This window comes from Antedon mediterranea, chromosome 6 (assembly GCF_964355755.1).
Source record: "Antedon mediterranea chromosome 6, ecAntMedi1.1, whole genome shotgun sequence".
In the NCBI taxonomy this organism is placed as follows: Eukaryota; Metazoa; Echinodermata; class Crinoidea; order Comatulida; family Antedonidae; genus Antedon; species Antedon mediterranea.
The window spans coordinates 6,809,816-6,834,520 of NC_092675.1; the positions used below are offsets into that span (position 1 = coordinate 6,809,816).

General features: G+C 32.7%; 3 protein-coding genes across 3 annotated transcripts; 1 reads left to right on the top strand and 2 right to left on the bottom strand.

Moving 5' to 3' along the window:
• Positions 1 to 292: 292 nt before the first annotated feature.
• Positions 293 to 6,777, top strand: LOC140051931 (pancreatic lipase-related protein 2-like). Its single transcript, XM_072097278.1, has 9 exons — positions 293 to 359; positions 1,123 to 1,445; positions 2,924 to 3,035; positions 3,340 to 3,453; positions 3,547 to 3,657; positions 4,009 to 4,254; positions 5,690 to 5,846; positions 5,964 to 6,134; positions 6,543 to 6,777. The coding sequence occupies exons 1-9, from the start codon at positions 293 to 295 to the stop codon at positions 6,610 to 6,612; spliced, it is 1,371 nt and encodes a 456-aa protein (XP_071953379.1). The 3' UTR covers positions 6,613 to 6,777.
• A 115-nt stretch (positions 6,778 to 6,892) lies between these two features.
• LOC140051326 (uncharacterized) lies at positions 6,893 to 14,036 on the bottom strand. Its single transcript, XM_072096507.1, has 7 exons — positions 13,808 to 14,036; positions 12,758 to 12,862; positions 11,835 to 11,972; positions 11,242 to 11,361; positions 9,940 to 10,071; positions 9,456 to 9,590; positions 6,893 to 9,110 (listed from the first exon to the last, which is right to left on the bottom strand). Exons 1-7 carry the CDS (start codon positions 13,881 to 13,883, stop codon positions 8,635 to 8,637), a joined length of 1,182 nt encoding a protein of 393 aa, XP_071952608.1. The 5' UTR covers positions 13,884 to 14,036; the 3' UTR covers positions 6,893 to 8,634.
• A 5,598-nt stretch (positions 14,037 to 19,634) lies between these two features.
• LOC140052115 (DNA polymerase epsilon subunit 4-like) lies at positions 19,635 to 23,695 on the bottom strand. Its single transcript, XM_072097536.1, has 4 exons — positions 23,488 to 23,695; positions 22,847 to 22,931; positions 22,488 to 22,529; positions 19,635 to 20,498 (listed from the first exon to the last, which is right to left on the bottom strand). The coding sequence occupies exons 1-4, from the start codon at positions 23,665 to 23,667 to the stop codon at positions 20,485 to 20,487; spliced, it is 321 nt and encodes a 106-aa protein (XP_071953637.1). The 5' UTR covers positions 23,668 to 23,695; the 3' UTR covers positions 19,635 to 20,484.
• Positions 23,696 to 24,705: the final 1,010 nt, after the last annotated feature.

Below are 24,705 nucleotides of genomic sequence, written 5' to 3' on the forward strand. Positions count from 1 at the left end.
CCGTCTTGTTTTGTTTTTATTGTTTATAGGAAACTCTAAATTAGGCCATACAGAGTTGATTTTATGTTACCATACAAAACTACACAATATATGTTTCCATTTCCTTATTCCCGAACTGTATAATATTTGAAGAGTATACGTATAAATAAATCCACTCATTATTTACTTAATCTGAGGAGAGAAAGCAACAAACGCCAAACAATTGACGAAAGTAAAACTAGTTGATTGTTTGAAAGATAACTGCTGCCAGTTAAATACGCCTGTTTTTTGTATTCCATCACATTCTGCCGTCATGGCGAAAACATTTGGTTTAGTATGTTGCTTCTTGCTTTTGCTAAGTAAACTGAATGATGTTGAAGGTAAGGGCATTGGTTTATTTCACACGACTCTATAGCTTGAGGTATACACCTATACATAGGCAATTTTGTTAACTCTTGCAAACTTCACTTCAAGCTATTTTTTATTTCAGTATTTGTTTAATTACTGATAAGCAACTCTAGTACACAATTTATTATTTCCTTGACTTATTTCTAAATAAAATAAATAGTTAAATAACTGTAGGATGAAAGCGATAAAGATTAGAACATTTGGGAGAAAGAATAAACACATTCTCACCGAGTAAAATCGTAATGATTTGTTCTTTGAATGGTAAATAGCTGGGGAACTTTTATTTGTTATATTCTATAATTACGTATACATTAACAAAATAAACTCTACTGTGACTAAATACAATAAGAGGTGCTTTCATCTCAGGGTGGTATTCAACATGGAGAGAATCTATGTTTTTATAGTTCATAGTTCATTTTATTTGTTCAAAAGGAAATTCATGTTAACATACGGTAACAATTGCGCAAATTTAATTTAAGTTTAGTAACATAGAAAAAGACAATAACATTTAAAATATACAACAGAGAAACAAAATAACTCTGATGAACAATTAATTAACTGACCAAAAAGTCATAGTAAATATGGAATAAAAGAATTAAGGAAGCGTAATACATTATCTATTATCGTTGAGACTAAAACATCTTTACTTAATATAAATAATATATTCATAATAATACATAATATATTAATATAATAATTGTAACTTCATTCCATATTCCTATATTACTATAATAGGATTTAAGACTAAATTTGTGTTAAATACTCGACGAAATAACAAAGACGAATCTCTATCAGCATACGATACAGCATCTATTAGCAACTCGAATTTCAATCCAGCAAACCTCACCAAGTTTATAATTCATGGATTTCAAGAAAGCAGCGAAGAGAGATATGTTTCGGACATGTCCCGATCGCTGCTCGTTGAAGGTGATTATAACGTTATACTCGTGGATTGGGAAGAAGGAGCAGAAGGAAACGTATTACTCGATTATGATGATGCTGTGGATAACGTACGTCTTGTTGGTGCCGAGATTGCTTATTTGATCAAGAAACTAAAGGTAATGCATTGCATGTAGGCTTATGAAAGAAACCAAGAATTTAGTATTTTTTTACTTAATTAAATGAACCATTGCGAACAAAAAAATGATAAATTTCAGTGACCACGGAGTATATAATAGATTATAGTTAGGCCTATGTCTTCGTCTTGAAATCCAACAAATCACAGTTTAATGCACACGAAAAATATTGCACTCTTAATGTTTCAGTTGCCACTGAACTGTTTTTCGTATTATCAGAGTTTCCAATCATTACAATATGGCTATACATTAATAGAAAATTAATCACAATTGTATTTACAAGATAAGAAGACTGACACTGGGAGAGTTATACATCGTATGGCTATTTCGTTTCAAGGAGCTATAAGAGTGGAATGAGCTTCCAATAAATTTAAATTAATTAGACACAGGTTTCACTCCTACCTTGTTCTTGTAATACAGTATCTATTTATTTATTTTATTATTAAACAAGATTATTTATGTATTGCATAACTCACGGATAGAGGGTGCCTTTTCTGCAACGGTAATTGTTGGGCATAAGACTTTGTCTAAATCTGTTCACAAAGTCAACGAATCCGTCGTATTATTTAATTAACATAAAACAATGTTGGAGTCCCGCCTATTGATCTGTGCAATCTTGATGTAACAGACCTATATCCTTCCCTATAAAGTCTTATAACTATATACAACTCACTGATCTTATCAAATATATCATATATCATATATCATAACAGTCTGGGGCACTGATCGTGATCGTATCCATGTACTTCAAAAAAGGGCTTTAAGAATTATATGTAAAACAAACTACTACCATCCATCTCTACCACTATTTATTAAAACTAATTCCCTTACCGTTTATGACCTCTATACAAAATCTATTTCACTTTTTATGTTTAAATACAATAAATTTTCATTCTTTTTTTCAAACATATGACTCTATTCATGTACATGATACGAGAAACAAAAATAATTTGTATATCATCAAAAAGAACACAAACATGGGACAAAGGGGAATATCTTATGAAGGGCCAAGAATATGGAACAATATTAGTAACAAAATTAGAATGAGTAATAACTTGTATAATTTCAAAAGGAAAATTAAAAGTTTATATATTATTGAATACACCGGAACAATGTAAATAGGTGTTTATGTGAAAATTGTATTATTTGTAATCAATTAACTGAATTATCAATTCTTGTTTTTATAATAATTAATATCAATATTTTAAAATGTAAAAGTTTAAGTTGTTTTACTATTTAGAGGGGCGCCCAACTTAAAGCTTGCTTGCTGTGGCGTCCCTTTTCCACTTCCAACTTCTTTTCTTGCATTATATTATTTATGTTCATTATCAGTTGTATATTTACAGTATTATGCTACTCTGTATTTTGCTTTATTATTTGTGGAAATAAATATTATTATTATTATTATTATTATTATTATCTCAGCTTAAAACTTAAAACTAACTATTTATTATTTATAGAGTGCAAGCGGGTTGTCTTTGAGAGACGTACACCTGATTGGTTTCAGCTTAGGAGCACACTGCGCAGGCTATGCCGGAAAGATTTTAGACGGTGAAATTGGAAGAATCACTGGTAAAAATAGGTTTAAACTAGAAAAAAAAATGTGTCCATTGAGATAGAATTAGGTCGGCGTTAGTCTACGAAAAAAAATCAATTTAATTGCTTCACTATTAACTATATTAATTAGTTTCTCATAAATGTGTCATAATTGGAACTAAAAATCATGTAAGTATGGAGTTATATTTACGCCAAGCAAATGATACGAAATCAATCAATAAAATGGCAAATATATACAGGCGTGTTATAATATAGAATACTTAATAATAGGCATCGACATATTTTGTAATTGAATACAGTATTTATTTACTATTAACAGGATTGGATCCTGCCGGGAGAAACTACGAGAAACTGCGATCATATGCAAGACTAGGCCTATATCGTACAGATGCCATGTTTGTGGATATCATTCACACCGAAAAAACACTGTTAGGTAAAAACCTTATTGTAAAACCTGAATCTGGAGGAGTAAAAATATAACTGGAATAAAGTGACCATTCACAATTATTTTCTTTAATTGTTTCAGGTCTTGAGAAATCCGTTGGACATCTGGATTTTTACGTTAACAACGGCGAAGATCAAACCGGTTGTCCACGTTATAATTTAAAGACTGTATTAGGCGACGGATGGTTTGATGGTAACACGATGTGTTTATTGTTGCATTATAATTATTTATGATATCATAGGCCTAAAACAAAATAATTTGTTCATCTTCAGGAGTTTGTTATAGTGTCATATATCAAACTTATTATTATTGCTATTATTATTTGTTCCTCTTGTTTTTATAATTATAAAGCCTATGTAATGTTGATCATCTTTCATACATTGGTATAGCGTTTAACGTTTTCTTTATTTCGTTTTTTAGGTATTATTCACATCAGAAAGTATCACAAACTTATTTTGACATGACATTGACATCACATATAACTGAAAAAAAAATTGATCATAATATGTTGTTTGGCTTATTAATAATTGTTATATTATTTAGCCGCCGATGAATCTTACAAATGTGATCACAAACGAGCAGCTGAGTACTTTACCGCATCGATTGACGCTGAACAAAACTTTACCGCGTATAGCTGCAGTAGCTACGCGGCATACATGGACGGCAGATGTTCAAGAACCTGTGGAACAAATGGTTGTCCTCGAATGGGGTTTCACGCAGATGAATACAGGAGAAGTAATCAACCTCAGAAATTTTACTTGCGAACTGCTGCTGAGTATCCCTACGCAGGTAGGTACTGTATGAAATATTGTAATCTGGTAAGAACAAAAACAAACAACTAAAAAATAAACAACAAAAGAAGAATAAAAAAAAAAAAAACGATGAATGATTAATAATTTTTCCTGAAATAACATTGTTTCAAAGTGAATTAATAAGAGCATGTGTTGAATCTGTTTGGAATAACAACTGATAGACTGTTAGCCTAATATAGACGTTAGACGTTTCTTAAACGAGGATGCTATACATTAAAGCTAGTGCATGCCCTAGTAACATCCAGATTGGACAATTGTAATGGAGTTCTTTATGGATTGCCTCAAACATCTATTAGAAGACTTCAACTACTAATGAATAGTGCCACCCGTCTCGTCACTCGGACACCTACATTTCAACATATCACTCCGGTTCTCCGTCGTCTCCATTGGCTCCCTGTTGAAAAGCGTATTGTTTTCAAAGTTCTTATATTTGTTTTCAAATCCATTCATCATTTGTCCCAGCGTATATTTCAGAGTTAATCAAGTTTCGCTCGGCGACCTGTAGTCGTTCCCTCCGGTCTACGTCTGGCTTAACCACTCTCGACTATCCACGGTTTAGATTGAAGTCATATGGGGAGCGATCTTTCGTGGTCGCTGCTCCAAAAATTGTGGAAATCTTTGCCTTTGGTGATTCGTGAGTCTGAGTCTCCCTCCGTTCTTCAAAGCTCACTTGAAGACTCACTTGTTTCGTTCTGTATGAATTCATTATTTTTCTCATATCATTTTATTCATTTTATTGTTTGTTAGGCAGGATAGTCAGATGCTCACATCACTATGACACTTGTGAATAGATAGTTGGCTTGTCTTGACAAGTTAGTGAAACAGTGTGGTGATGTGAGATTCCGGTTTTCGGACTTTTTCTGTTGTCTTGGTCAATTTATTCGGTTTTTAGGCTATTTCGTGGTTTATTTTACATCAACATTTTTTCATTTTCACACTTGTGCTAAACAGCGCATAGAGACTATTTGTATTTTGCGCTATATGAATTTAAAACCATAAAAACCATAAAACCATAAAATAAAACAACAAAAACTTTCAAAGTAATCAATCAATCAATACCTTCTCCTCCCTTTGAAATAGAAACAAACAGTGAAACAACGAAATATTAAAATAACTGCTAAACAAAATATGACTTAATTCCGTGCTTTGGTTGCTCCTTGATTTATCTCCCTAGTCCATTTAAAGACCATTAAAGGTATACTTATTTTTACCTGATAAAAGAGAGAAAAATAGTCAACCGGAAGACATTTTCTATTTCTTTTTTTTTTGACCATTTTTGGGGATTTTAATTACCTTTATTCTTTATGTTTTGGAGATAAGTTAATTACAATATAATACCGTAATTCTTTCTGTTCTTCGCAACAATAACAAAGTAAGCCTATTATATAAGCATACTATTTCTACTCTTTTAGCTACGGAGATAACCATTGAAATTACAATGGCGGATAGGTATTCGAATGGTGGCCGGTATAATGATGATGATGACGGTGAATTACACATTGCTGGCTGGTATGGTTCACACAAAAACACATTTTACAGGATGTGTTTGGGAAGGGCATGCAATGATAAGTAAGCAATTATGTATTAGACATATTGAAAATTAATTAACGATCATTCCTTAAACGAATGAACATTTCGGGGTTTTCCATGTTACATAATTATATGACTGATATTTTGTGGTTTCAGAAATCAGGAGTTCGAGAATGGAGAAACGTACACTTATTTTACAGTGATTCCTAATGGTATTGGCAAAATTGAAGGAGTTAAGTTGTTTTGGGATGAGGAAAACTTCTGGTCAAACCCAAGACTATACATAGAAAAGATAGAGATCCTCGACTATCCAACAGTTGGGAAAAGGTATGTACATTTTCACATTGCCAATGTTCATGTTTCATTGACATTGCATTTAAAAACATTGTATTGGTCACATGCATCTAACCAGACAGGCCAGACTTAAGCCGGAATTCCGGATAAAAATCGTTAAACCGTTCATAGTAACGAATTCCGTATAAAACGTACGTGTATGATCAAAAAACGTAACATAGCCACGAGGTGTCAGTGTGAACGTATCATAAGAGAACAATTTGTTTATACTGTAGGCCTATTATGATTTACGCACAATTTTGGTTAAATACATTGATTGTAATTTTACAATGTAGGCCTACGGCATAGGTCAACCGTACATTTGCAATTTCGGATTCTTCCTAAAATCACTTTTTTATTTTGTTTAAAATTATAATAAACATAATTTATTGTTATTTTCAGGCTTGCGCTTTGTGGTACAGGTTATGGAATTAGACCGGAAAGAACAGCGTCTTTTAACAGACTTTGTTAACGTCTGAAAACGAGAAACGAACGTTTGTAACAAGCATGATTGTAGAGTAGAGCTTTATTATTGAAATAAAAGAAATGTTATTTTTGCAAATTACCATTCCTCCAATAAACACTATTTCAATTTAGAATAAATATGCAACAATTAAAAAATCAAGATGACAATATACCGAAGAATAATAACTGTTAATTATACTAAAAATATTTAAATAGAATGTTAAACATTTTTTTTAGAAGATTAGTAGCAGCAATAATAAAAAAAAAGTGGCATCACTAACTGTTCTTCTTTCTTTTATTATAGACAGTAACTTATGATATATAAAACATTATATAAGATTTATTATTATACAGAGAAACACTTTGGACTAAAACTGGGAGCCTTTCATTACCAATATATTTGAACTATTAAAACACTGTTTCCTAAACTTAAAGAACTAGCACAGCCAAGGCAATACATTGCTAAAACGTTATTGGTGTAAAAGTGTTGTTTTGGATATAAGCTGTTTTTCAGCAATATGAACAAGTCCTATTGATATTGCAGGGAGTGAATGCTTGTATTAATGTGGAATTCTTATCAATTGGACACTTTCCTGTAAAAACGAACAAGGTTAAATGTAATGTTTTAATGGGAAACCCTATTCAGGGGACGCCATATTATTAAGAGGAACTTGTTTGGGTTCCAAAGTTGTTTTCTTACGGGTTCTACAATAGTTTTTCAGTTACAAATACCACTTTATAACTATTTAGAGTATGTGTGCATACATCGGCAGTTTAACCAAACATCTAACATTACCTCGACAATAGTTAAAGATGTATTGTCTCTTGAAACACAAAAAATTGAAAAAAAAATATTCTAAATTTAAATTGGCCATATCAAAGTAATATTAAAGTTATTCACTTTAAGTCGAAAATTCGAGCCAAAAACAACAAGTTTACGTAATTAACAGGTAAATTAATTTGATTACATTTCATCTGGGAAATCGTCGCAAGCGAAAGTAAACAAAGATTTCAAACCATGAGTATGCATTATGCATGATGCTAATTAGGATTGTTTAAAACTCGTCACGGTTGAGAAGGTGTTTTCACACAGATCGCGAGGAAGTTTTATGATTATGCATACAGAGTAGCCAAACAAGCGCATTGCATTATGAGATATGTTATGATTGAAAACTTGACCGGAAGTCAAAGTTATTTTTTGAACAAAAAAACATCTGTATTTCGGTTAAATAATTTTTTTTTTCGACTAATTTTTGGTGAAAGTTAATAACTATTATGATACTTCAAAATTACCCACTTTTTTTCGAAATGAAAAAAAAAAAATTTTTTTTGGGGAATTAGTCAAAGGGACAATACATCTTTAATGATCTTTTTGAATATTCGATTTTTCTGTCCGATTCACATTTTTCAATCCACAAGAGGAAGCATACATGAGAAGAAATAAAAGATTTATTTATTAGGCATATGGCTTAAAAATGTTAATTACATTTTGCCATCGTTTTTAAAACAAAATGGTGTAATTAAAATTTAAAATGAAAAAGATAGAGATTAATGTTCCACAGGTAATGCACTTTTGTATTAGCATGACCTACGTCGTTATACTTACGATCAATAGCAGGAAAAAGTGAATTATTATACGGTAAAATTATTTTTCCAGTCCCAAAATACCATTCCGTAACCTTTACATAAAGTACACTACTACTATTACTATGCTTCTTAAATAAAAAAAATTGAAAAAAATACAATAATTTCACTCTTCCTTGATTTAAGTGTGTGTTCTGAAAACAATTTACGCAAAAAGTACCGCAGCGTATTACGGCAAATATATTTGCGCTTCTCTAAAACCATTCCATGGTCAAAATTGCAGAAAAATATATTGTATTTGAGTAAATATAAATACTGAGTGAACATCAAAATAAACTATACGACGACTAGATAATGCATGTTTATATTGAATAGTCATCATTTTGAAATCAGGAAGTTCCCCCACTTGTTTAGATGTATTCAAAATCATCTTTAGAAGATTTGTTTATTTTTTAATGGTACTCATTGTGTGAACATTTATATTATCACTTGATTTAAGTGAGTGATCAATGACAACAACGACGTACTTTCTGCGAATCATCACAAGTGCGATAACTGCAACAGTAGCAATAGTTAATGCAACAACCGTGCCCGCATAAACACTCCTCATATGATGAGATGTTTTCTTATTATTAGAACGAAAAGTAGTAGGTATGTCGTTGCTGTTACCATGGTTAACATGCCCGCCATTGGCTGGATACCGATTTTCTATTGTCACTGGCATGGATGTTTCTAGTCCTTTGATGACGTCATAATTATTCAATGTTTTCGTAACGGAGTCTGTCGGACTAGGTGTAGTTAGTTTTGCAATCAATTTTGTTTTAGCAGTAACTTTATATGTATGCACAACAATCTTTGTTGTTGGAGGCGCTTGATTATTTGGCTTTTCCTTCGGCTTCTCGGTTCTGTTCGCTGTATTTTCTGGAAATATAAAATACTTTAATAAATTAGAAGAAAACAAACACGTATTACAGTGACGATATTTATAGCCCACAAGTTGTCTCTAAGTTTATGTACTGGAAAACGTTCAACAAACATACATCATGAGAAATTTGTTGAAACATTGATTTATACAATAAAATACAATTATCTAAACAAAATTTATAAATAAAGTTTTAAAGTAATTAAAATTGTGTTCCAAGTTTATGAATCAAAATATTGTTTACATTAATAACATCTTGCCTTGAAGAACAAAAACTAAATTTAGAGTAAAATATTAAAGTAATGTAGAAAAGCTGTCATATATTATAAAATGAATATTTATACCAGTTATACATCCTTGCTCATCACTTTTGTCTAGACAATCTGTTGTTCCATCACATCTAAATATAGTGGGTATACAATGGCCGTTCTCACATAGAAATTCACCAATACCAGAACAAGGCAGGCTAGGTGCAATACCTTTGAATAAAACAATACGTTGGAGGAGTATTACAGCTATCACAATCGGAGAACTATGTCAAAAGTTTTCGTAACCGGATCAGAAAATGTTAAGAATGTGCCTATACTTTGACATAGGGATCATCTTACTTTAAAATTTCAAACGATGTTTCAAACTTGACATTGTAGGTAATTAATTTTGCATTAGATGTCAAAACAGCCATAAACATCGGTCAAATAATCATTGTTACAGAGGTACAATAGAAAACCACCCTAAAATAGCTGTTTTTCTGTGATTTCGTGCCGTTCAGCGGAAATCGCCAAAAAACAAATTGTAATGTTCTTCACTTTATGAAAACTTAAGTCTTACTTGACAGACACCCTTCCTCGTCACTGTTATCAACGCAATCTGAAGATCCGTCACATCTGAACATAGCGGGTAGGCAGTGACCGTTCCTGCACAGAAATTCATCAGTGTTGGAACAATCGTTCGAAGGTATAGCTTAACGGAAGAAAATAATTATAATTAGTCCAGGACCTGGGTAAGACTTTTATGTAGGCTTATTTAAGTTAGGAGAGAATATCTTAACTGTTTTAGGGTAATTTGACCCCTAGGAACAACATGGAATATGTTCCAAAATCGCTAGCAAACAAAAAAATTGGGGTAAAAAGGTTCTAAACTTAAACTTGGCACCGTATTAATGTTTTTAAGTTAAACGGTCATTAAAATGACAATAGGTACACTGTATGGTATCAAATGTCCACAACATGTATTAGTGAGAAGTTGAATAAATAAAAAAAAAAGAATCATCCTTTTTAAATACTAGTTGGGTATCAGTGAATGGAACTTGTTGTGGACTTTCTGGCAACAATCCACACAGATTTTGAAAATATGACCTCTAGATGGTCGGAAATGGCCCTCTCACGTTATTACAAACTAACAATTGATATTTAAATATGAAAATTGAGGTAAGCCTACTCGCTTATTAAAAGGTGACATTTCCCCCATTTTGAGCAGGACTGTGGCGAGGTGATTTTTTTTTAATGATCGGAAATGGTGCTCTCGCACGTACAATTCATGATAAATGGCAACAATAGCTGGCCGGAAAATGACACTCACATAGCGTGTTAACAAGGCAATGATCGTATAGTCTACTTTTCACACTGGTAAACACGCGACTAGGGATAACATTGTTTGCATTCAATGCGAACGTCAGGGGGAAGTCCCTCTGATAAACATTTTAAAAAGTGACTTAAAAATTATTATGTTGGCCTAGTTAATAATATAATAGTGAAAGAGCGCGTGTTTAAAATATTGACGTTGTTTAAAGACTAAAATTAGCACGGCGCTGAAACAATGTGCTTTAATCAAATTGACAGTACTTTCCTTTTACGCTTTTTCCCAAATTTGTTTCCTTATAGTAGGATATATTTTTTTTTTGGTCCAGATTAAAGGGCCTTTCACTCCTGTTCCGGCAAGGTTCTGGAAAATTCCAACCGAACGTCAATTGGTGCATAGCTGAGTGGAGCGTTGTGAAAACGAAACATTGATGTTTGATTCGCCGGACCGGAATCGTGCTGGAACAGGTGTGAAAGACCCTTTATAGGGACGTGCGGGGGGTTTTTCCCCTCTGGATCCGCCAATGCTCAATTGTATCTCATTATTTCTTACAACAATGACGTCCACTTTCATCGGTACCGTCTGCACAATGCACATTGCCATCACATAGATACGTCAACGAAAGACATCTTTGGCCGTTGTCACATGTAAACTCTTTACAGAATGGTTCCTCTATAATTAAGAAGTTAATTATTACTTAGAAACATTTTCAAGTACATTGAATTGAATGCAGCATGGAACTTATATAATTGGATATTGTATCTATCATGATTTGCATTGCTTAGGTCGAGCATTGCCGTTGTTTTAATTAGAGAGTTTCATTTATTTGTTCACCTGGACCAGGTGTTATATCTACCTTACAATAAACCTGCTGCTCAAAGTTTAATCAAAACATACATTACTAATAAGAGAGAATATCTCGACCCACATGAGCTTACACCTAAAAATGTATATATTTTAAAATGTTTACAAATGAGATTGTGTAAATCCCCATCCCCCGCCCCCATTTCTTTAAAAATAATTATATAAATATATAATTATATCACCGGGCAGTTTAGAATAATTGTTATGACACTGTCAGGACTTTACCCAGGATCCCTGGATTGGTAGCCAAGCATCATAACCACCAAGCCACAATAACTTACCGTAATCTAAGTCGCAATATTTTTCGTCACTACCGTCTATACAATCGCTTGAGCCGTCACATCGTAACGTGTTTAGTATACACTGACCATCATCGCAAAGATATTCATGTTTCCCAACACATTCCAATGTTGCTGTACCTATCAAAATATATCACGAACTGAATGTTAGTATTCATAGTTTCGTTTAAATATGCTACGATACTGAACTTACAGCCATTTACCCACAGTCAATTGCGGCTGCCTGGGTTCTGTTACCTTACAGTTCTTTATAATACTAACGGGCCTACTAACGATCAAATCTAATTCAAATGCTTTTTTTAATTTCGATCTAAATTAGTACATAATCTCTCCAAAAATTTAATTCCATCACGAAACCAGTCATAACATTCAATCTTCGCGGCGGAAGTACAAAATGCTGTTGTATTTCAAAAGCCATAGCCATGGCTCTGTCAAAAGAAAAATATTTTACGAACGCGAAAAGATTTTGTTTGTACAAGAACATTTTTTTATTCAATTCATTGTACTATTGCAATTGTATCCCGGACAATTGAAAACCAAGAAAGACACCAAACAACTTAAAGAACTAGCCAATGAAAGATCAGACTGGAAGAAACTGATAAAATAGATTTACGGAGCAGCCCAAGCGGAAATGTCGGCAGACTTTTCAGCGGAAAGGCAGTAATCATCATCATCATTGCACGCCATGTGACCCACAATTGTCCAATCAAATGACAGGAATTTATTTAGGTGTTATATCATTTTAATTAATTTTTTTTATATTAGGCTTTATACGTTAGGCCTACTGAAATAAGACATACAATAAACTTCATGTTTTCTGGATAGCGGCAGACAAGATTTAGCTAAAATACATGAAATATTATAACGTTACCTGTAGCTCGATTTGCCAATATGTGTATACTTACGGCAATGTAAGCCCTCATCAGTTCCGTCAAGGCAGTCGGGTATACCGTCACACACGGATATAAACAGCAGACATTTATCTGAATCACATTCAAATGTATCACACACTAATAAGAAAAATATAATATTTAAAATCGACCGCAGATATCGTTAGGCCTACATAGATTCTCATTCTATACCTTCCACTTATTATTGATTGCTGTATATAGGCTTAATTCTTGATAATCCTCAGGCAGGCCGAGTTTATTTCTTTATTTCGCCTATCTATTATTAAGCTATCAAACATTATGTGAAGAAGAATGATGTCATATCACTACCATATTTGGTCATATCACTACCATATTTGGGCACATCACACTTTTTTGTCAAACATGTTTTATAGTGTGAACAGAGCTTTAGTCAAGGACTCGTACACCGTGTTCTAGCTACAGCATACACTAAACATTCATGTATTTGGTTTTTAGAATGTGTCTATAGGATGTTCAAGGATTTCGGATCTTTAGTATATATAAGTAGTAGGCCTATATAGTAAGTATATATAGTATCTAATAATTTAAAATTAGGACATATTATTTACCCTGGGCTGATTTCAATAAAATAAAACTTGGTCGATAGAAACAATTGTGTTGAAAGTTTAGGGTTAAAAGTCAATATTCATCTGACTGGGTTCATGTTCGTTGGAAACATGGATATCTAGTTTCTTCTCTCCTTTGTTTATTTCTTGTTTAACCTGAGGTTAACAAATGAAATCCAACTATCTTGTGCTTATAACAAGAATCTTATTTGATTTCTGCCCTATTATTACTCAGACTGTATTGATAACGTGTACGTTGCAAGTCAAATATGCCTACACTGATTACTTTATCGAAGCTGAGTCAAAGGCTACAAATTATATTAAGGTTAATGTAAGAACGAGCATGTCTGGTAATTTATTTGAAAGTGTATTATACTTATGTAAAGTGGTAAAATGAAAACCATTAGCATGTAGTTAGCCAAAATGATCAGTCTGTCAATGGAGTATATTTCTCCATTGTATGTCTAAAAGTACCTACCTGATGGTGATGAGTTGACAGTCATATACGGCAAAATTATCAACTTGATTAAAGTGTAAATAGTAAGCCTATGCATCGTCGTATACGTGTCACTACAACGTAGACACAGTCGTACAATCTATGCACTTCCTTTAGCTAATTACTTCACCATCAATTACCAAATTATATAAAAATGATAGGCCTATATCTGTTTCTATCAATTAAGGAATAATCGCAGTAGGGAATAAAAAACCAATCAATAGCGGAAACACGTAGGCCTACTTTGCTGTTAGATTCTTTAAGGTTAAGACGCTTCAAAACAGTGTTTGACAAACTTTAACTTGACACGACCTTTTTTAATTTCCCAAACGACAATGGGAACAAACCATTTAACAGAAAGGGTTTTATCATTATTAGTTATTATCAGTATTATCATTTACAACATACATTCAAGAAAAATTAATTTAAATTTAAACATTTTAAAATAGTATGTAAACTATCCTGAATAGATATTATTGTCCAATATAAAAGTTAAACAAGAAATATCTGGGGATTTGTTTTTCCCAAATACGCACAAAATAGGAAACAAAGTAAGAAATGGCAAGCTCCAGAGAACACGAGGGCCATAACGGTGAACTATAGCAAATATGTGACGAACAAGTCAACAGTACAGTATTAGTAAAATAACGTAAAGTTGTTTTTTTAATATATAGCCTATATTTTTCTTTGGAAATCAACATAAAACGAAATAGTGGGAACAAAAACTTTCGGTTTCTTTAATCTCACCTTTTCTTTTTTGCGGTATCATGCGTGTGGTATAATTTAATTGTTCCGCATTTTTAGTATAAAAAAAAAATCGTAAAAAGGGAAATTTTACATGCCATGCATTTCAGTAGATCGAACTCTATCAATCTATCCATACTTATACAATGCTTATTATAATATCAGGAACTCTATTCATAAATACCGTATATCTATAAATAAATAAATATAGGCCTAGAATGGCAATACTTTTAAGATGATGTTAACACAATATATGTGCATAAAAGGCAATATTATAGCATAATTATTGAATTTTAAAAAGTGGAAAATAAATGGCAATATTAAAGAATAATTTATTTAAAAAAGTGTTGCCATTTAAAAAAAAAATTCCTCTGGTCTGGAAATTTTTCGTTACTATGGCTCTATAAGATGATGTTCATAATATTAATGAATATCATAATTATTGTTTTTTTTCCTCTTATTTCTATTATATTTAAATATTTGTACAAATAATTTCTCAAAACAATCTCAAACAATGTATTGATAACAAAATCTATTTATAAGAAATCTCTCAGTTATTATTTAAGGCCTTATTCTAAAATTTAGTTTCGTAAATAATTTCTTTCTTAAAGATTACTGATAGTTATTATAGTTTTATGTAGTATAATTTTGGATAGTAATATATTTCCGGCTGCAAAATGCGTGTTAGGGGCTGGAAATAAATGTATTAATAAGAAATATTAATTTATTTTTATTTCATTCAATCGAAACCAACAGCGATAATTACCGCCACTAACAGGACTGTACCTAGGTAAAGTACCTTGATTGGTCCTAACATTGATCAAGGGCTTCTCTCGTCCAGTACCCACCTTGACCATAGGAAAGGCATGACCCAATATGTCTGAGGCAGATACTAGATACAGGGGTTGCCATATGAGTCAGCAATGAATGCTGATTTCAAATGTCTGACGGGACCCAGCTCCATATCAGCACCCGATATTCACGGATGGTCTCCCATCTAAGTACTAACAAGGCCCAACGTTGCTTAACTTCGGTGGTCTGACGAGAACCGGTGTTTCAAAGCCGTTAAATCAAAAACTTAATTTTATAACATCGACTAAATTAAATTATAAATTAAATTGTAATGATGCAAAACATAACACGTTACGCAATACCGCTTCAATCATATGGGGAACAAGTGAGTTTATAGATATTAATAAGAATTTTGCTCATAGGTCAGCCTTTTGGCGCTTGGCTACGGATTTACCTGGAAAATGCATTCAATATCACGTTCATAGTTTTACACAGAGCGGCTTTTTCTTTGACTTAAACGATTAAAAAACAATACTATGGTACAAAATGGCAGGATTATCGTAAACACATTTCCTTGTTTAATATTCAATTGAATAATCTAAAACGACGGGGAAGTTCTTGTATAAAAATTACACCTTTAATACCACAACAATACAAATTCAATATGCAGATATCATTTTATGCAAAATAGTGTCTAATTAAAGTGATCGCGTTCAAATACAATCAGCTGACTAATTGTCATAATTACTGATACAATGCAGAAAATATTTAGAGAAATTTCCAGCAAAAGAGTAATATTGCCAGTTTTACGTAATGATATTAATAGATACAACAATATTGATTACAATATGGGTTGTTATTCCAAAAGGTATAAATATCACATTTGTTCTACTTGATATCATTCAATGGTTAGGCTCACACAGTAATTTATAATAACACAGTTTTGTGGCGTGAACCACCACTTTTATTAATTTGATATAATTTGAAAGTTGCCGTTTATTGATCACAACACAGCAATGAACATTTTGAAGGTAAGTTTTAACAAATTCTTATATTAATTAAAGTATCATGACATATTCATATAATTAACTTGATACGCACAGCACATTTTAATTTTCGACTTTTGTTGTAAATTTTTTGTTACTATACACATGGTTTTTAAAGCGGTTTAAAGATGTAATGTCCCCCAAAAACTTGAAAAAGGAAGATTAATAACATCAGACTTTGAATAGATTATTTTGTAGTTTTAATAAAGTTGATCAATTTCGTAGAAAAAAAACGGACAAAAAATGTTTTCACTTATAAAATGAAACAATAAATGGTTAAATTCAACCTAAAACTCATCGGCTGACAGTCAAGTTGACTATTTCTTGCTTTAAATTACAGTTTTTTAGGTAATTACATTTTTTTTGCGATCCAAATTTTGGTCAAAGTGGAAAACTATTATGTGACATTAAAATGGAATGTTCAACAAAAAATTGTTGAATTAGAGAATTATTTTTTCAGGGGGACAATACATCTTTAAGTTACAGACATTCAATTTGGTTTTGATTATATTAATTACCGGTAATAATCTAAAAAAAATATTTCTTTGGTTTTTATTTCAATAATACCCGTATTTTGATTTACTGTAAAATTATTTTCTTTTTATCGTAGAAAACATTATATTTATTGGCCCTTATATGCTCTATACCTTACGTGGAATTGGTGTGTCATGATCACGCTACCGCATACTCGAAAAACAACTGGAGTGCCCACAGTCGTCTGACAATTTCTTCATTTAAGGATGGTAACGGAACACAACAAAAGCACCAAACCTCACCATCATCAAATGTATCACAATCTAGTGAAAAACACCTCTGTCCTCACCGTGAATTCGTTGATGTGAATCCACGTCGAATACCGGTTTCTATGACACGAATACAATGTGAATGCGGATCAGCGTGTATGAAGCCGGTGGATCAATATTCACATGAAGTTTTAGATCATAATCATATTTGCCACCCAGTAAGTATTCATCCTTGATGCGCGTTTTAAAAAATTATCACTAGGGTAATTTGCATAAGTTTTTAAAGATGTATTTTCCCCAAAAAGATGAAAAATGAAGATAAATTAAATCAGACTTTGAATATGTTATTTTGTAGTTTTAATAAAGTTAATCACTTCCGTAGAAAAAAATTTCACTTATAAAAATAATGACAAAATAAATGGTTGCATTTAACCAAAACCTATTGGCTGGCAGCCAATTTTACCATTTTTTTGCTTTAAATTACAGTTTTTTCAAGTAAATTTTTTTTTTTCGATCCAAATTTTGGTCAAAGTGGATAACTATTAGGTGAAATTAAAATGGCATATTCAACAAAAAGTTTGTTAAGAATTATTTTTTCAGGGGGACAATACATCTTTGATGACAAACAATCCTGATCAATCCTCTCTGACGGGTCCCTGGCGCCACTACTGGGAGTAGACACTCCACCATTAAATAGTCAATTGATGCATGTACAAAATAACACATTGTCTATGGTCGGTACGACGTACAGTAACTTAATTATATGTCACTGGGTAATCATTATCATTATGACAAAAATATTTTTCTTTTCACAGGTTACCTATCCGGTTCCAGTTCTACTTGAAAGAAACTGTTCAAATGGAATGGTTGAATACGATTGGACGACTCAGGATATTGAAGTTGCGTGTGTCTGTCGATCGATATTAGCTCGAGTACCGCCAAGCAGACCCACATGTCCGAATAGCACTCAATAGTACTGTACTAATTTTTAAGGCAAACAACCCCTTTTGTTTAATAAAAGCCTCCTATAGATTAGTTAATTAAGATCTTTGTTATAGAAATTAGGACAAAGTAAGTAATGTTAGCAAACTATTTTGATTAAAAATAATTGCCTATATTATGGCCATTAACGTTTTATGATTATATCATAACATTAAGTAAACACAGTTTTATGTGGTAAATAAACTTTATATACGCGAGTTCTGTTTTAAGTCGGACAATTCTTTAGAAACTTTATACAGTATTGTCGATAACAAGCTGGTAAAAATGAATGTTAGATAGTGATGGATCCAGAAATTCTCAAATGAGGAATACCTAGATATAGGCCTAAACACGAAATACTATATAATACACTTCTCATTTACAAACATTTTACATGAAACAGTAGTTAATTATGGATGTCATTGCTACATTTTGTCCAAAATTAGTTGTTTTTAATTTATAGTTTTTGTGAAATAAACCTCAGTTGCAAAACATATTTCATGTTTCCATTCAAGTGTAGTTATATTAAATTGAAATGATTATATTTTAATACATAAAGTATTGATACTATTTACGAACCTTCTCATTTGCTAAACGCCTTCAGACCAAGAAGTATCTAAAGGGAAATGTCGATAGGCCGTCCGATAGGCCTCTGATTAATAACATTTCTACTAATAATATATGAAGAACATTTAAAATTCAAGATTGAAATTGTTGATTGTGAAAATTTGATTGAAATTCAATAGAATTGATTCAAGAACCCCATGAAAAAAATAATTGTTTAAAAAAATTGTTTTTGTTGACTACAGTATATGCCATGTTTTCAATAGTTATTCACTTAACCAACAATTGGATCAAAAATAAAATTATTTACCTGAAAAACTGTAATTTAAAGATGTATTGTCCCTTTGACTAATTCCAACAAAAAATTTTTTTTTTAATTTCGAAAAAAAGTGGGTCATTTTGAAGTATCATAATATTTATTAACTTTCACCAAAAATTAGTCAAAAAATAATAATTTAACCGAAATACAGATGTTTTTTTGTTCAAAAAATAACTTTGACTTCCAGTCAAAGTTTTCAATCAAAACATATCCCATAATGCAATGCGCTTGTTTGGCTACTCTGTATGCATAATCATAAAACTTCCTCGCGATCTGTGTGAAAACACCTTCTCAACCGTGATGAGTTGTAAACAATCCTAATTAGCATCATGCATAATGCATACTCGTAGTTTGAAATCTTTGTTTACTTTCGCTTGCGACGATTTCTCAGACAAAATGTAATCTAATTAATTTACCTGTTAATTACGTAAACTGTTGTTTTTGGCTCGAATTTTCGACTTAAAGTGAATAACTTTAATATTACTTTGATATGGCCAATTTAAAATTAGAATATTTTTTTTTTCGTTTTTGTGTTTCAAGGGACAATACATCTTTAAAGCAAAACAATTTACCAGCTGGTTTTTTTTTTTATTGAAGTCTTTTTATAAGTAAAAACATTTTGCTCTATTCAAAATCTGATTTTATTAATCCACATTTTTAGGGACAATACATTTTTTAATCCTCCAAATTACAATAGTATATTGGTTGTTGATTATCAATCTCAAGATGAGAGTTTCTTTTCTACGAGTTGCGAGTCGGAAAATGCGAGTTGCGAGTCGGAAAATGCGAGTTGCGAGTCGAAAAATGCAAGTTGCGAGTTGAAAAATGCGAGTTGCGGGTCGAAAAGTGCGAGTTGCAAGTCGAAAATGTGAGTTGTGGGTCGAAAAGTGCGAGTTGCGAGTTGGAAAATGCGTACGACCTTAAGCTTATTTTATTTTATCAGATGAGTCGAGGGACAGACACCTTCAAGCTCAGGTTGTTAGTGGAGTGTGCTTGACGCAAAACGCACTGAAAGCCAAAACTCAAGGCCATAGCCTCATCACAAGCAACATACAGTGCCTTCAAATGTGTGCGTCAGTTCAATGGTGTAACGCGTTTCAGGTGTATAAAAAAACGGATGACAAGCTGAATTTTGTTACGCTCTTCAGGATCATGTCACAGTATATCAGCCAGAAGTTGGATTGTGTTCTTTATCCCGCATATTTTCTCCATAATTGTAGGCCCAGATTAAGATTATTCATTACCTTTAATATTGTATACAGTATAATTATATTTAATCTCAGTCTTGAAATACTTATTGATTGCATAAAGCTAAATTAGACATTTTAAAAGTTACAAGAACAGCTTGATAATTTAACTATACATAATATACAACTTTAAGAAGGTCAGGTACTTCAAACAATGACTTTAGATTCACACTTTCCATCCTATGTTCTTTTATTGTTCTTTGCAAATGCAGGTGTTCCACTATCAATCAAGCATTCCTAAAAAAAAAGATGAAAATTAATCAATTTATCTTTTAAAAAAAGTATTTGAATTTTTTCTGGAATCAAAAACCGCAAAAAATACTGGTTCATCAATGCAATCTGTATCAAAAAGTTTTGTAAAGTAAAAATGTTTTGACATATGCAGGGATGTCACCAGCTTTTTGGAGTGCCGGTCGGCAAATCCCCCCCCCCCCACCCCCCGGGGTATCCCCCCCCCCCGCCCCGGGGGTTTGTCGTTATTTTAATGAAACATAAAGAATTATGAAAATAAATAACAACAAATTGCGTCAGGTCTAGGCCTAACCTTGTACCACTGGGGAGTCGCCGTTATTATTCGCGAAAACAAAAAAACGCTTACGAAATGAATAGCAATAGATCGCGTCGCCTAGCCTTGTAGACACTACGACCACTAGGCCTAGCCAAGGCTTAGATAGATGCCCCAAAATCTGAATTCCACAAAAACAGGCGCTGCCTTATTTAGTAGGCCTAATCCCTAATCAAATACTGTAGATAAATTATTAGCCTAGACCTTACTACTTGTTGCTCGATATAATGTTCGTGTTCTTTTGCGCGAGAGTTTTTTAGCGTATTCGCGAATTCCGGATTTTTTGTTTCACAACTGTGCGGCAAGCATGTAGTGCATGGCCGGCAAGAACAGACACGTGTTTATGGGTTAACTGAAGTTCAGCAACCTGAAGTTATCCCAGGGACATGTAATTATTGTACCATGCTCGGCGATCATAAACGAACAAACTTGCCCGGTCTCACTGAACCATGCGCATGTTTTTTTTATTTTTTTTAATAGTTCGTAGAGTTAACTACAAAAATGTAAAACTAGTAACATAATATAATTAAAGCAGGGTGACAAAACATTCAGCAATTAAAAATGATTTTGTTTGGGTCTATGTAGTTGTACATTTTTAATTACTGCGTACTTGTTTGTATTTTTATTCTGTGCAAAATAAAACGCTTGAATGGTCGCTATGTGAACTTTAAACTTGTAGTTGTACACTGTGCTGTGTAGCACGTTGTTCGCCATGACTCACAAGCTGTAACAATGAATACCAGGGCAGGGTAGACCTGGTATTGTGTTACAAATAAAGTAACGTACGTAACCACGGAAACATTTGCTGTAGTCTTTTGTCTTATCTATATTAGGCTAGCTTGTCTGTTATTAACGATGTGCTAGGTAAAATGTTTTAGTACGAATTTTAGTTAGGCCTAGGCCTAATATAAATATCGTAATGATTAATAAATAATAGTGGTGGTCGGCAGCCTGTAAATCCTGGTCGGAAATGTTGAGTGCTGGTCGGGGCCGACCAGCGCCGACCAGCGTGGTGACATCCCTGCATATGAATGAAAAAATATTAAAGAAAACTTGAGAGGGTGCTAAGCTTTAAAAAAAAAGTGTAGAAAGAAAACCTAAAAAATCTATCTTTTTCTATAAAAAAAATCTGTTCTGTGCTATTTGCCATGTTCACATCACTGTATTTCCTTCAATGAGCCATAATTAAGGATGTCAAATGATTCATCAAGTGCTTTCTACACTTAATTACTATTGTTAACAGACCTGACCAGGTTAACAGACCTGACCAGGTTAAAAGACTTGACTAGGTTAACAGACCTGACCAGGTTAAAAGACCTGACCGGATTAAAAGACTTGATCAGGTTAACATACTTGACCAGGTTAACCGACCTGACCAGGTTAAAAGACCTGATCAGGTTAAAAGACTTGACCGGGTTAAACAACTTGACCAGGTAAACAGACCTGACCAGGCTAAAAGACCTGATCGGGTTAAAAGATTTAACCGGGTTAAAAGACTTGACCAGGTTAACAGACCTGACCAGGTTAACCGACCTGAACAGGTTCACAGACCTGACCAGGTTAACAGACCTAACCGGGTTAACAGACCTTTTGCCAACGTTATTGTCTTATATAAAAATATCTTTTAAAGTGTTTGTTGTTGTTAAAGGCTATTGTCATACCTTCAAGAAATGCATATTCATCAGTTAAGTCGACAGAGATATCTATAAGAGAAATACAAAACAAATCCGTATTATTGGGACTAAACTCTTCTAAACTACAGAATAAAAATTGTATTGTTAGACATAATTGACTAGTAAACCATTTCAACCATGCCGATAGCCTCAACACTAAATTGACTATCAGCACGGTTGACTGTGTCAATAGAAAATACTCAGTTTATAACGTAAAACTGTAAAATGTATAGTTAACAGTATTATCAAAACTTTAATTTGCAATTCAACATGGAATTATACTTATGTACTACTTATGTAGTTTGTCATGCTTTGTAAATACAGTATGATCATTGATGTAGGCTTACCTATATCTTTTTTCTGCATTGTTTTGCGTTTGCCCTTGGCTGTTTGTACATATGCAGATCGTGTAAAGTGGTGAAGGAACATCTCCTAAAAAAAAAGTCATGCTATGCAATAATTTATGACTTTAATCTTTAATATGCATGACAATGCAAAATTTCATTGTGTTTATAATTTATATATTAGCAATGTCATGTTTGGTATTAATCTGTTTTGAAGGGCAACACGCCAAAACCAAAAAGTTAAAACCAGCTTGTTCAATGATGAACATAGGTAAACTAGCCTAGACAGTCAGTCTAGTAGTAGGCCTACTACTTAACTACTACAGTACTATTTTACTAATAGCCTTGAGGGTTGAGGCCTATTTATTTATTAAATAATAAATATTATTTATAATTCGTTTTTATTACGCCTTCTTTGATATATTTAACATAAATATTATCAATATATTAATTGATTAATAATATCAATGCAGTCAAAAAACATTATTATGTAGCCCAGGTCCCTATGAATTAATGTAGTGTAAGCCTAGGCCTACAGTACTTCTACACACTAGCCTATCCTTCAAATCCTAGAAAGGACGGTCGTAAGCCTATATATGCGCCCACCAAGTGACAAGGCGCGGTATAAATTAAGAGCGGCCTACCGTAGCTTTTGCTATGAGCACAACTGAGTCTTGGCTTGCTAAAGTTACATCGGGATCCGTCTTAATTATATGCTTAATTCTTGTAAGTGGAAGTTTAGATATTCTGTTTGGTTTTTCATTTTTGTCACATTCAACTGTTTCGTTTGTTTCTACTTCTTCAGGTTCTTCTTCAACTTCCATTTCGCGGGTTTCTTCCGTGGCCGCCGCCATTTTTGTATGAACTTTGACATGCCCATAAATTGTTATATTAGCTATAACTATAAGAATTGAATTTAATCAAAATAAACAATTAATTGTCGATCATAAAGTAAAATTTATCATATTTGATTAAACAGAATTCCGGAATTAACTTAGTAAATTTAGAGTAGGCATATTTTGGTCGGCAGAAACGAAATGTTATATCTTTATCGCCGCAACGTACACATGAGTACAGACCGTACAAACGGTAGGCTCGTACCAATAGGCCGAGGGATTTATTTTTTTTTATTCAATTATGAACAAATTACAGGTCATTTAAAGAGTAAACTGTTATAATTCATATAGTTGCAATAAAAAACGATTGAAACTATATTTAAACTATAAAATTTACAAACATAAAGATACAAACATTTACAATATTAATATATTACATGAAAAACACAAAATCATTATATTTAAATGACAGCTTTAAAAAGGTTTTTAAATGCTTTGGTTGTTTCCATTGATTAAAGGTCTACAGTTTCCCATTTTATATTTAAAAAAATAAACTGCACTTTATTTTCCAGTAAAAATCATATTCTTGACGTGTATGCCTAGTACACACCAAAAGTGATAAGGCATGACCCTATGAAACAATAATGGTGCACCATACTTTTATCAGATTGCTATTAAATTTACCGTTGTTTTTTTGTATTTTAATTCGAAAGAGATTAGAGATTACTAAAGTAGGCCTACGAGTACGTACGATTCTTTTTTCATGAACAGATTTGTTTATACAAACAATTCCTACTCATGCAACACATTATTTTGAGGAGGCCTCATGCAGTTGGCCTATTTTATTTATATTAAAAGAAAAATGTTTTTAGGATCCGATCGGAGGCCCTTGTAATTTCATCAAGATTATTATGATAACGAATTGTTGTTAATTAGCAGCCACTCGCAAATCATTTCCGTCGAGTGCATGCAGCCTCTAGTCTGTCCAAACCACCAGTGATGTATCCAAAGGCTGGATGTGAATCT

What these genes read in the sequence shown, in the direction of transcription:
- LOC140051326 (XM_072096507.1), bottom strand. Translation starts at nt 13,883, where the DNA reads ATGCATAGGCTTACTATTTACACTTTAATCAAGTTGATAATTTTGCCG. An exon ending in TGTCAACTCATCACCATCAG is followed by an intron (nt 12,863 to 13,807) that starts GTAGGTACTTTT and finishes TTTTCTTATTAG; the next exon opens with TGTGTGATACATTTGAATGT. An exon ending in CGAGGAAGGGTGTCTGTCAA is followed by an intron (nt 9,591 to 9,939) that starts GTAAGACTTAAG and finishes TTTTATTCAAAG; the next exon opens with GTATTGCACCTAGCCTGCCT.
- LOC140052115 (XM_072097536.1), bottom strand. Translation starts at nt 23,667, where the DNA reads ATGGAAGTTGAAGAAGAACCTGAAGAAGTAGAAACAAACGAAACAGTT. An exon ending in TGCTCATAGCAAAAGCTACG is followed by an intron (nt 22,932 to 23,487) that starts GTAGGCCGCTCT and finishes CTTTTTTTTTAG; the next exon opens with GAGATGTTCCTTCACCACTT. An exon ending in AATGCAGAAAAAAGATATAG is followed by an intron (nt 22,530 to 22,846) that starts GTAAGCCTACAT and finishes TTTCTCTTATAG; the next exon opens with ATATCTCTGTCGACTTAACT.
- LOC140051931 (XM_072097278.1), top strand. Translation starts at nt 293, where the DNA reads ATGGCGAAAACATTTGGTTTAGTATGTTGCTTCTTGCTTTTGCTAAGT. An exon ending in TGAAATTGGAAGAATCACTG is followed by an intron (nt 3,036 to 3,339) that starts GTAAAAATAGGT and finishes TACTATTAACAG; the next exon opens with GATTGGATCCTGCCGGGAGA. An exon ending in TATCCAACAGTTGGGAAAAG is followed by an intron (nt 6,135 to 6,542) that starts GTATGTACATTT and finishes TGTTATTTTCAG; the next exon opens with GCTTGCGCTTTGTGGTACAG.